This window comes from Magnolia sinica, chromosome 7 (genome assembly GCF_029962835.1).
Source record: "Magnolia sinica isolate HGM2019 chromosome 7, MsV1, whole genome shotgun sequence".
Taxonomy (NCBI): domain Eukaryota; kingdom Viridiplantae; phylum Streptophyta; class Magnoliopsida; order Magnoliales; family Magnoliaceae; genus Magnolia; species Magnolia sinica.
In genome coordinates, this window is record NC_080579.1 from 79,962,492 (window position 1) to 79,975,739 (window position 13,248).

The 13,248-nt window shown below is 39.3% G+C and overlaps 1 protein-coding gene across 2 annotated transcripts; it reads left to right on the forward strand.

The window, feature by feature from the left end:
- The first annotated feature begins 1,254 nt into the window (after positions 1 to 1,254).
- LOC131251507 (glucan endo-1,3-beta-glucosidase 2-like) lies at positions 1,255 to 13,034 on the forward strand. Of its 2 annotated transcripts, XM_058252262.1 has the most exons (4): positions 1,259 to 1,572; positions 8,148 to 9,401; positions 11,266 to 11,293; positions 12,600 to 13,034. In XM_058252262.1, the coding sequence occupies exons 1-4, from the start codon at positions 1,518 to 1,520 to the stop codon at positions 12,745 to 12,747; spliced, it is 1,485 nt and encodes a 494-aa protein (XP_058108245.1). In that variant the 5' UTR covers positions 1,259 to 1,517; the 3' UTR covers positions 12,748 to 13,034. The 2 variants fall into 2 exon arrangements, with proteins under 2 accessions (XP_058108246.1, XP_058108245.1); XM_058252263.1 differs by lacking the exon at positions 11,266 to 11,293 and having other exon boundaries at positions 1,255 to 1,572.
- The last annotated feature ends 214 nt before the right edge of the window (positions 13,035 to 13,248 follow it).

A 13,248-nucleotide genomic window follows, 5' to 3' on the forward strand; every position in this document is an offset into this window, starting at 1 on the left:
CTCTATATATTCAGAGAGACTCGTGCAAAGTGCGCCACTAGCGCCTCTACAGCCACACTGCATCACACGCCTATGCCCTCACACCGAGCCCAAGCCCGAGACCGAACACGCAAGTTCCATTCTCCTTTGTATCATGTGGGTAAGTATTATAATACTCCACCACTCTCATATAAAGTACTTTTTCTTCTTCTCTTTTTCCAATGTGAGACTATTCTCAAAAAACTCACAAAACGGTATTTTTCCAAACAACTTTTTATATATTATATATTATTTTTTATTATTAAAATATATTTTATTAAAATCAATATTTTTTGCAACAGTTTACACGTGACATTTGGGTTATATATCTATACAAGTGAACAACATCCGTTATGAATTTGGTCCATTGATTACAATTCTATGGTCCACCAAACATGATCTTGCTTAATCCTATGTTTTCCCATTACAAAAATTGTATCCCAAACAAATGATTGGAGGGCTACAATACCATGACATTTCCGAACACACAATCACTGGGTAATAATGATGTTAGTCTCATCTAATACAATTCAATACCATTCAAAACTACGGACCAAACACGCCCTTAGTAAAGTTGACGGGAATTCGGTGAGATTTCTCATTCTCCTGGTAATCTCCTGAAGACGTCCCCGCTCTAAAATCATTCAGGCTGAATATCGTGGACGAATGAGGTGAATCGATTCAAGCTGTAAAATGAAGGCCGACGCATAAAAATCAGGTCACGTCATGGGTGGACCATGGCCTATGCTACCACTGACAATCCAACATGGCTCGAAACCTAGCTTAGAAGCGTGTGAGCCCAATCGACCCGTGAATCGACCCTATCCATTGCCGCCTCTAGTCATCTGTAGTCATGCACATTCTTCCAAACCATCCGTTTACTCCACATATTGGATGTCTAGGATCGTAAAACAGGTGAAATTTGGACCGTAGCTACCCAACAAATGAACGTTCCAGATCATAGAAAGGCAAACCGAGGCATCAGTACCACCGTTTCTAGCATCCGTTTACTCTCACACGTGTATGCCTTCTGCATGTGTCAGATGCGAGTGCCAGAAAAACGTACTCGCCCCCGAATTCACTTTTACCGTGCCTCGTTTTCTCGTCTTTAAAAAGCAGTGTTCGGAATCAGACCGTTGAAACAAGATGCGTGCCACGTCAGCACTGGCAACCTCGGAGCTCGCGACAAGGGAAACGGCTACAAATACCTCTGCCTGTTTGCTGCCCGAAGCCCAAGCTCCACCCTAGTTTAAACTGCAGACAAATCTCAGCCGTCCGTTTTCTGATACGGCTATGCAAACATCTTAGTACGACAAAACCCTTTAAAAACCCCACTTTTTCATTATTGTATCTTGACCATTCCTCCTACCTCCCTTACCCTTCGCTCTAATAAAAGAGAAGCCTTTCTTCTTCATCCTCTCTGTGAAGAATTTTTTTCCTGGGTTTTTCCTCATCTGTTTGTACGCTTTTGAAAGATTGAAGCTTTTGTCGTAGAATCAATGGCTCTGTTCCTTCTCCTGCTTTTAGCTCTCTCTGTTGTTGCTGTTGCTCAAGGTGAGTTTCTCTCTCTCTCTTCCCCTTTCTCGCTGTGTTTTTATAGTAGAAAACCCATTTGTTATTTTTCCATTTTTCTTTATGAAATGGGATATTTGAGCTTTCTGTTGAAAACCCATTTGGGTTATTCCATTATTCTCTGGGATTCATGTGTTTTATGGGATTTTTGAGCTTTCTGATGAAAACCCATCTGGGTTTTTGCAGTATGCTCTAGGATTCATGTGTTTTGGGGGGATTTTGATCCATTTTTTATTGTTTTTATTAAAAAGTTTGTCTTCTTATTTAATGGATTGGATGGTTTTGATGATCTAAGTTGAGAAATGCAGCTTCTTTCTTTTTTTTCTTTTTTTCTTTTTCTTCTTTTTTTTCTTTTCGATTTTGGAGTTCTATTTTTATTTTTTGTTCTCATGGAAGGAGCCTTCTGTTTGAGATTCTCAGCTGATTTTGGAGGGTTTTTTTTTTAAAAAAAAATAAATAAATACTTCGATACATCTTTTAAAAAGCTGAAATCTTTATTATAATGGTTGGTGAGTAATAAATTGGAGGAGAGAATGGCATTTTTGTTTTTGTTTTTTTTTTTTTTTTTTTTTTTGTTTTTGTTTTTGTTTTTGTTTTTGTTTTTTTTTTTTTTTTTTTTTTTTTTTTTTTTTTGTTTTTTTGTTTTTTTTTTTTGATGTTTGGTATTTTGGGACGATAAATTATAAAAAGAGGAGTTTTTTTTTTTTTTTTTAATTTGGAAGAATAGCTACAGTGCTTTCGGAGCACTGTAACTTATAGTGCTCCTAATTGCATTGGGATACTGAAACAGTCCAATCCATTGATCTACACTGTTCATTAGGTTCAGTGCGTATTTCATAAGGCTACCAGTCAAATAAGCACCTATCCGACGAATATCAACCGTTAGATCAATCTTATTTAATATGGACGGTCAGGATAATTTATAAAACGTTGGTCCAATCAGTAGTTTGATCCATTCTTGTGTTAGGGCATGTCATGGATTGCTTGTTATTCTAAAAGAATCAATTTTGTTAGGCGATTGTAACTGTCCCATCTATGGCTTCGAAAATGTATGGGTCTGGATGATAATGCCAAATCAGAGATGGATTGGATCATCCAATCAGTAATGAATTTTATGTGGTAGCCTACTTAGATGTTTTCTATACTTAATGGACGGATCAGATCTATCGAATGGACTGTCCAAGTGAACTAATACAACCAGGGGCAAACTCACAGAGCCGTAGACCACAGAGTATTATCCTCCAGACAATAACCCTATTGTCTTCTGTCCGCTTATGCTTTTCTTATTCTTATCTTATTCTTTTCTTTATTCTTCTTTTATAGCGGCGTATCATGTGCGTTTGCCACAATTCTAAACTTGCCTATTAATCATCTGATGTGCATGTGTGCCGATCCCACCGTTAAAATTGTGGGCCCAACTGTGGATGGATTACAGCTTGGAAAGCACATTCAGTGGATAATCTTAACCACCTCATTTACTGTGTTAAATCTGCACCAACGGTTGTGGGCTTATTGTTGGAGTATTACAGCTTCAAATTCCCGGAGATGGATAACCTCAACGATTTGATTTAACCTGTTGAATTTTTACCACCAGCTGCTTTCGTTTCAACCGTCCATTTGGTGTCCACGGTTTTGACGTTGCGGATCGACATGCATGTATGAAATGGTCGGCGAGAACGTAGTGTTCTTCAAGAAGTGCACGAATGATACTCTAGGACGTGTCTTTGAGATCCCCGTCGTTCATCAGGTGGTTCCCACCTCATACGTGGTGGCCAGGTCTCTGCTACCATCAAGTGGGCCCCACATGTCTGAGAGATAATGGAGTTTGAAATAATGTCAGCTGGTGGTCCACAATCAACCTACAAGAGCGGCACACCGTACAACTGACGAGTAGGAGACTACGCAGACGGTGGGGCCCACCTGGACGGTCCCACCGCAGGTGCCTTTGTTTCCTCTCGTGGAAAAAAATGTCAAAAGAGAGTAAAGCTGTCTGCTTTTGGTGAATGACGGCAGCACGGCTTGTGCGTTAGAGGTCCAGAGCTAACGAGACGTCGTTGGTTCCAGCAGGTCTAAGTCCAACCGGTTGGACCATGAGCTATCGTCCACGTCATAAATAACTCCCAATCCATTCACATGCTTGGTTACATAACGAGGATTGCCTTATGCAAAAATCAGATCCATGCACTTATCAGGCGGACCACAACATAGAAAAAAAGTGTCACGATTGTATTTTGTTGGTTTCTATGGTGTGGCTCATCTAATAAATGGATGGAACTGATTTTAACCCAAGACGATCCTCAGGCAGATCTAACCTATTGGAAAGGGTTGGATTTCTCAACACATGATACAGTGGAAATTATCTCCTGGATGAACGGTAGCTTATCATACAACTAGTTGGACTTTGAGACTGTTTTTCCCGAGCAGTGTTTTTGGGATGCCGACAAGAGGTAATTTTGGTGGTATTTTGGTCATTCTCTCATCTTAGAAACAGCTGTGACTCTTACACGTGCCATTGTGGATGTAGCATACAATGAGACTGAGAAGATGCTATTAACCATCTGATTTTGTCCTTGGAATTTGGTCCACTAACTATTTTAATTTTAATCATCTATTTGATACCCATTAAGTTGATGGTTTGGATTTCTTGGTCAGTGTGATTTTTGAGATGCCCCATCGACAATGTGTCCCACAACTTGGATGGTCTGGATGGCAGTACCCTAAGTGCCACATATGAGCAAGATGAATCACCACCATCTTGACATAGTTGTGTATGGAACATAAATAGAAAATTAGATTGAGAAGATGATATTAACCATCTGATCGTCCCTGGAATTTGTCACACTAACTGTTTTAATTTTAATCATCCATTTGATACCCATCAATTGGACGGTTTGGATTTCCTCATCAGTGCGATTTTGGAGATGTGCTCCATCCACAATGTGCCATGGAACTTGGATAGTCTGGATACCGTTAGAAAGATGAGTCACCCCATTTATGATGGCCCCACATCTCTGATTTTAGAGATATGCTCCATCCACAATGTGCCCCACAACTAGATGGCTTGGATTGTTGTACACGCATTTGAGAAAGATGAATCACTACCATTCTCTAAAATGGTGATCAAGTGTCACACGACTCTCGCCGTGATTTATGAGAGACCAAAATAATCCTGACCATTCATTTCACCTCATTTGCATGTGCATGAAAGACATCATATGCTCAATGATCTAGACCCTCAAGTAGTCTCCAAAAGCAGATTTTGGCAATAATTTGTCTGTTAAGTAGTCTCTAGACTTAGATTTTCGTAATAATTTCATTTGATTAAAGGGATGATGTGATGCATTTTCTAGTGCACATTATCTTTTCTATAATCCATATCTTTTCTATAATCCATATCTTCGTATGTGTATGGCCCACCTGGTTTGATTGGTACATTTCCTTTTGAACGACACTTAATGAATAGTCTTGATTGCATGCACGAACCATTTTTGGCACGTATGCAATGCTTAATGTGGTGTTTGTAGATGGGCTCTTGAAAGTAGTGTGTAATGCTGTGGGCCAGGGACATGTATAATAAAATATTAATAAATCCTTCTTTTTAGTATTATCAAATGCTTGCTCATATATATAAAAGAATATGCATATGTTCTTGGTCCATACTGCATCGATGAATGGAAAATGATCAAGAAATGGATGAAAATTGCATATTATGTGATAGGTTGCAATTTACACAATGTTGGGGCTCACATTAATGATGTAGGAATTATCTTGTGCATGGTGATGTTGACCATCCTGTGGACCCCACCATCTTTTGCCCATCCATCACCTGGGCTTTAGCAATGGCGACTGTTGTCTATTACGGCTTTGAATGTGATATACGGCAACAGTTAACTTATACAATGACTTGGCTGAAAAGGAAATTTTTAATGAGTTGTATACTCTTATATTCATCATATCGACTAATCAAATTGACAGTAACAAATGCCCATTTCTTTAACAGCGATGTAACTGTCTCGGGAGCCCCACAATGTTTTACCCATCCATCACGCAGGCTCTACCCTTTTGATTGGACTGTGTCAAGGGCCCCACTGATCTACCCAGCCATCGCTGTACTCGTCTTTTGCCCTTTCGAATATGAACAGTTGTCCAATGTGACTATGAATGTGATATATATATATATATATATATATATATATATATATATATATATATATATATATATATATATAGGCATGCTCACCTACGCACATGTGCACCTTTGCACACGTGTCATGGGTGTCGAATCCAAACGGTCCATAAGATGCGAAATCCCATGAAACCTCGGGGTGAATTTTCACCCTGATTTAAGATTCTGGTGGGCCCATAGAAAAGAGAAATTCAAATCAAGGGAAGAAACTGTTTGCAATGTTCATGGCCCACCGAAGTTTTGGTTCAAAGTAAAAATTGGTACTAGGAGGTTTCATGAGGTTCTGCTTCATGTGGACCGTTCAGATTTTCGAGAATCATCAGATATGATGAGTTCTCAAAAAAGTTCGTATGTAGTACGTACAAACTGGTTTGCAAGTGAGCGTTCCGCTATATATATATATGCGATGATTAACCTAAAATGGAAATTTTAAAAGATTTATATACTTTTTTATTCATTGTAATGACTTGTGGAAATGCTACGATGCTTTCCTTAATGCTTTATTTAATAGATTCCTCTGGTGGCCTGTGTCGTTGGTTTATATTTCTTATATTGGGACGGAATATCGGAACATTGTTTTCTAGCTAGAGAATGGTGCATACACTTAAAATAATGCTGTGCCCCATGCCTTACCTTTGTTTAATGTATAAAAAGCTGTGGTATGTGCTGCAAAACACAATGCCCAGTGTATCAAAATTTTGAGTTGAGCTTACCAGGAAAAGTAACTGGAGCAGTCATTTGACAAGCACGTTATCATGTATGGCATGATGTGGGATCTGGACCGTTTATCTGTTGGGCCCTACCTTGTATGAGGGGCTATGATACTTGGATCTTGCATTGATATGCCACCAGTTCGACATGGATATGACATGGGTAAGAATTTTACACATGAAATTGAAGTATCAGACTGAATTTGATAGGCGTATTGGGAAGTATCTAGTTATCATAGAGGAGAGTTTTGGTGATCAGAAATGGATGGTTGGAAATAGTCCCACCAATAGTTTGACCATTGTGGTTTTTGGTGTTTATCAAGAAAACAACAACAATGAGTTGGAATTGTATTGCTTGATTTGGAAGAGCTTCGCTGTTGGGCTGGTGATCACAATATGAGGTTTGCTTATACATCCTGATGTATTGCATTGTGATATGTCTGGACTTTTATCTATTGTGATCACAATAAGAGGTATGCTTAAACATCCCGATGTATTGCATTGTGATATGTCTAGACTTTTTTTCTATTGAAATTGTTTTTTTTTCAATGACCCTTGGATGGGGAGTGCCTGAAAATTTTACCACATTGAATGTTTTCGACCCTTTGATTACACAAAGGATGGTGACTGTCCATTTCAAAGCAAAAGAACCAAATTTCAAATGGTTGAAATGATCAAATTTAAGATATTTTATTTATAGCATATCCGCAACTTAAGTCTGGACTCATCATAAATGGTTTGGATCAACTGGAAGACAATCCAGATTCAAAGGAAAAAAGACCTGACTCTTTTTTCTATTTTTTTTTTACACACGCACACACACCCCACACACTCACGCTGGTGGAATTTCACCACCTATGGGTACTCGAACCCTCGACCGGGAGTTGAAACTCCCGAGAGTCTACCACCCGGGCAAGATTCAAAGGAAAAAAGACCTGACTTATCACATTGCAGTATGTTGGGATGTATTCATGCAAACCTCTCACAGTAATAGTGGTTTTTCATGAATGTTGGTATGGTAAGCTGCATTTGTTTTCTCTTTTAAAATTCCTCCAACATACTAGTTAGCATTTGGATAGGATTGCTTATAGTGGTGGCTTGGTTATCACAAATAAACTCTAATATTAGTCTAACGAGTTAAGCATAATTAGGCTCAGCGGGCCGCATGTGCCAACATGTCTCATCCATGGTAGAGCCCAACATATCAACGATCTGGATCTCGTATGCATGTGCCATGTGTATGGATAGAATGCCTGATTACTATCTTAGAATTAGCACTACCCGATCATCCATGGATGGTTGACGGGAACTGCAATGCAAATTCAAATGGGATTCTGAATCTGTTACAGTTCCCTTTGGGGATTGTGGTAGAACAACTTCTCAATGTATCTCAGTTTCAGTTTATGTTGTCACAGTTCCCTTTGGAGATTGTGGTAGACCAGCTTCTCAATCTAGCATGTGTACATCGAGCTCAATTTCAGTTTATGTTGTTTTGAGTTCCAAGTTATTAATCTGAAATCACATGCTTGGTATGAGATCTGAACCATTCATCTGATTGGTGGCCTATAAGTGGATGGCTTAAGCAATACTTACAACAATTCCACTATAATCATTCACCTCCTTCACTAACCCCCATCTCATTTGTGTTGCTTGCCATGCAGATGCGTTTATCGGTGTGAATATCGGCACTGAGCTCTCGGACATGCCGGATCCAACCCAGGTGGTGGCCCTCCTGAAGGCCCAAAATATCCATCACATCCGTCTCTATGATGCTGACCGCGGCATGCTCCTCGCCCTCGCCAACAGTGGCATCCGTGTCACCATCTCCGTTCCCAACAATGAGCTCCTCGGTGTCGGCCAGTCCAATGCCACAGCTGCAAACTGGGTCTCCCGCAATGTCGCGGCCCACATCCCCGCCACTAACATCACTGCCATTGCCGTTGGTTCCGAGGTCCTCAGCACCCTCCCAAATGCTGCACGTGTACTTGTCAATGCTCTCCAATTCATACATTCCGCCCTTGTTGCCTCCAACCTTGACAAGCTTATCAAAGTCTCCACCCCACTTCCTTCCTCGATCATCCTCGACTCCTTCCCACCCTCACAAGCTTTCTTCAACCGTTCGTGGGATCCCGTCTTAGTGCCCATGCTCAAATTCCTACAATCCACAGATTCCTACTTCATGCTCAACGTGTACCCGTACTATGACTACATGCAATCCAATGGCGCAATTGCATTAGATTACGCTCTCTTCAAACCCCTCACACCTAACAAAGAAGCGGTTGACTCCAACACTCTTTTACACTACACCAATGTCTTTGATGCCGTCCTCGATGCGACCCGCTTTGCGATGGCCTACTTGAACTACACTAACATCCCTGTTGTCGTAACTGAAACGGGGTGGCCTGCGAAGGGCGATGCGTCAGAACCGGATGCCAATGTTGACAACGCCAACACATACAATAGCAATTTGATAAAACACGTGTTGAACAACACTGGTACACCAAAGTATCCTGGTGTGCCAGTTAGCACATACATATATGAGCTTTATAATGAGGATTTGAGGCCCGGGTCAGTCTCAGAGAAGAACTGGGGACTGTTTGATGCAAATGGAGCGCCGATTTATATATTGCACTTAACAGATTCAGGTGTGGTTTTGGCGAACGACACAACAAACCAAACCTACTGCAGGGTGAAGGAGGGGGCAGATCCAAAGATGTTGCAGGCAGCACTGGACTGGGCCTGTGGGCCCGGGAAGGTGGATTGTTCGCCCTTATTGCAAGGGCAGCCATGCTATGAGCCAGATACAGTGGAGGCCCATGCAACATATGCTTTTGATACATATTATCACAAGATGGGGAGGTCTCCCGGGTCATGCTCGTTCAATGGCGTAGCTTCAATCACTACTACGGACCCAAGTAAGGAATCCATTTGCTCTTTTTTGTCGTAGCGGACTTCAGTTGCAGCTATTTTCAGATGTTTTTTTTTAAAAAAAAAATTATTTTACTGCACATCAACCTGCATGATTTTGAATTTTTGGTGCCCATTTTTTTCAACTTTTTAATTGCATATGAAGCATGATGTGTTTATGTTATGCTAATCATTGACATTATACCTGAGAAAGTTTCCTAAATGTAAGCATAGACTCTGTCATTGTCATTATTACCATAGCCAGCTCTATGGATCCTGTTTTGCCACTGGATCCTAAGGCCCATCCTCAGTAACAGAAACAAGCCTTCATATCCCTTCTTGCCACCTCTTTCAAAGTCCTTTTAGGTTTTCGCTTCCTTTTTTATCTCCCTCAATCTCCCCTCCATAAAATACATAAACACATATGCCCTCCATAATATATTATTATAGGACTTTAAATTCATACAGGCATAGATATGGAATAAAACATGATACTACCACTTTGAAGTCACATGGAATTAAAACATTGATATTTTGAATCCATAAACATGATATCTAATTATCTAGATTTGTACAGGTTTTTTCACGTCCATCTGATCATATGGTAACGATCCAGTGTGAAACACCCGCAGCAAAAGTTTGTTGTGGGTGATATTACATAAACACATACACTCTTCATAACACACACACACACACATACAAATGTATATCATAATAGGACTTTAAATTCATACATATATAGATATGGAATAAAACATGACACTATCACTTCAAAGTCAGATGGAATTAAAACATTGATATTTTGAATCCATAAACATGATATCTAATTATCTAGATTTGTACAGGTTTTTTCACGTCCATCTGATCATATGGTAACGATCCAGTGTGAAACACCCGCAGCAAAAGTTTGTTGTGGGTGATATTACATAAACACATACACTCTTCATAACACACACACACACACACACACAAATGTATATCATATTAGGACTTTAAATTCATACACATACCGATATGGAATAAAACATGATACTATCACTTAGAAGTCACGTGGAATTAAAACATTGATATTTTGAATCCATAAGCATGATATCTAATTATCTAGATCTGTACAGGTTTTTTCACATCCATCTGATCATATGGTAACGGTTTTTTCACATCCATCTGATCATATGGTAACGATCCAGTGTGAAACACCCACAGCAAAAGTTTGTTGTGGGTGATATTACATAAACACATACGCTATTCATAACACACACACACACACACACACACACACACACACACACACACCCACCTACAAATGTATATCATAATAGGACTTTAAATTCATACACATATAGATATGGAATAAAACATGATACTATCACTTCAAAGTCACATGGAATTAAAACATAGATATTATGAGTCCATGAACATGGTATCTAATTATTAAGATTTATACAAGTTTTTCCACCTCCATCTGATCAAATGGGAATGATCCAGTATGAAACACTGGCAGCAAAAGTTTTGTTGTGGATGATATTACAACTGTCACAGAGAAGACAACATCAGAAAGGCATGCATTGTCATGCCATTTGAAGGTTCACACCCCCTCCACGTTGTGATTCTTGGAATCATATCAGAATGTGGTAAACATGATGCATGGATGCATTAGGGCGCTTTGTACACCATCATGCGTGTTTATATGTTTTCTTCCTCCATATGGCCTTGTGGTTCGATCCGTTTACTACACTCATTGGAAAACTTTAGAGGCACATTTTTGTTGCATTTTGGCTGTATTTCTTGGATTTGCAATGCTTAATATGGATGTTTCATGACATGGGCATGATTTGGAGTGTCACTAATTTTGAGAAATTTTCACTGATGCAGGTCATAATTCTTGTATATTTCCCGGAAGGTATGGCATTAAACCTTAAATGACCATTCACTTCTTTATTAGTGTAGGTCGTAACAGTTTTTATTTGTTTCAATTGGAGAAAGGAAAAAAAAAACAGTTCGATTTTCCTCATGAGTTCGTCATTTCTCCTAATCTTTCACTGATAAAACCTCCAGCAAATACTACAAAAACCCAAGCCCATATCTTTTCATTTGATTAAGTGTGTGACGAGTCGTGAGTATCTTGGATGATTTCAGTATACAACTGTTAAGCAGAATTACATTATCCTTGACCTGAAGATATGCTAGTATCCTCGTGTTTTCATTGTGTACAAGGTTCAGTGATCCAGACTCTTTATCTGGTGGTAAAGTATTTCAATTCTTGATATTTTTCAAGGGTTAGGATTGCCCCATTGAGGATAATATTGGATTATGGCCATCCTCTGGGCTCTTCTATCAATGATCTGGATCACCACTATAAGGCCCGCTTGTACCACATGCATATTTGTGGGAACAAGGAATGATTTGTTCCTCTGACTGTTAAATACTGTCTAATCTTGAATGGATGAGCATCGAGTAGTTTAAAAACTCAACAGTCAAGGCAAGTCAAGCGTAGACGATGATGGTGAGTCATGCCAAGTAACTCAGATGATAGTGAGTCATGCATATTATTCTCGAGTCTTGGTGAGTTTCATTGAGTTTTTCCGAGTTTTGTCAAGTTGACTGAGCTGTTCTTTGAGTAGAGTCATAACCAAAAAGAGTTTTTATCGAGTGTTGATTAGATCTTATTAAGTGAAGTTGACTTAGCCAGGTCAGGTTGAGCTTTTGGATTTTAAACTGGGGCTAGTTTCCCATTTTAGTTTTGCAAATACAGCTATCCAGACCATCCAAATTGTGGGTTCCATTGTAGAATAGTGAGTGGTCCAAATTCAGACAGAAATCAGATGGTTAATGCTAATCTTCTCAGTGTTATTTTTTTAATGCATTTATGCTCCATCCATAATTTGGTCAGCAATTAGTATGGTCGAGATTTCGTTTTAAAACTGTCACATGTACCAACTACTACCTGATAGATATCAGGTGTGGTGTCCCACCAAATTTGACAAACATCATCCCCATCACCATTAGATCAGATTCCTTGCACCCAAAAAAAAAAAGGTACAAGTGAGTACATAAGATTGTGGAAGTTCAAATGATTAGATTCTTTGTGTTCATACTATAATTGAAAATTTTACCAAGCCTTTAGTTGCCCACCTTTTTATTTTTATTTTTATTACATCAATAACCTTGTGTGTTATGTTTAATTGTGTTTTCTATTTCATATGTAGTGGCGGTAGGAACGGGACCTTTTTTAATGGATCGGCACTGGCTCCTTCCTCGAATCTAGCCTCCTCTAGTCCTCCTCCGCATTTCCATGGTGCCATTAGAACACCCCTGATTGGCGGGATTCTACTCTCGAGCATCATTTTCTTGTAGGGTGTTTCCTTGCTATGTTGTGTAATGGAAATGATGGATGGTCTCTATTTGACGTTGTACCCAACTGGCGCACCCGATTTTGTTCTAAGAAAGAAGGTGGGTAGTTTTTTCTTTCTTTTTTTTTTTTTTCCTTTTTTTTTTTTGGAGGGAAGATGGGAGTCTAGAGAAATAGAGAGTATTGAATTTTTGTACAAAAAAAGGAATGGTGCAGAACCTGTTGTATTCTTTGAAGTAGATATATGATTTATATCTACCTTAGATTATGATGATGGTATCTAATGGGTCCAGTGTCTTGTTTGTTGTAATGTGAAAAACTAATGTATGCATGATGGACGCAATGTTCCATGATCCAGAATTATTTGATGGGCCCCACTGGATCGACCCGTGCCCCTTGTAAATGTCATATTGGGCCCATCTATGGCACCCTTAGTTCAAGGTGGACCAGTGTTCAAGTTGTTTTCTTGACTGTCTATTTTCAGGCCATGAATGGATTGGATTGGA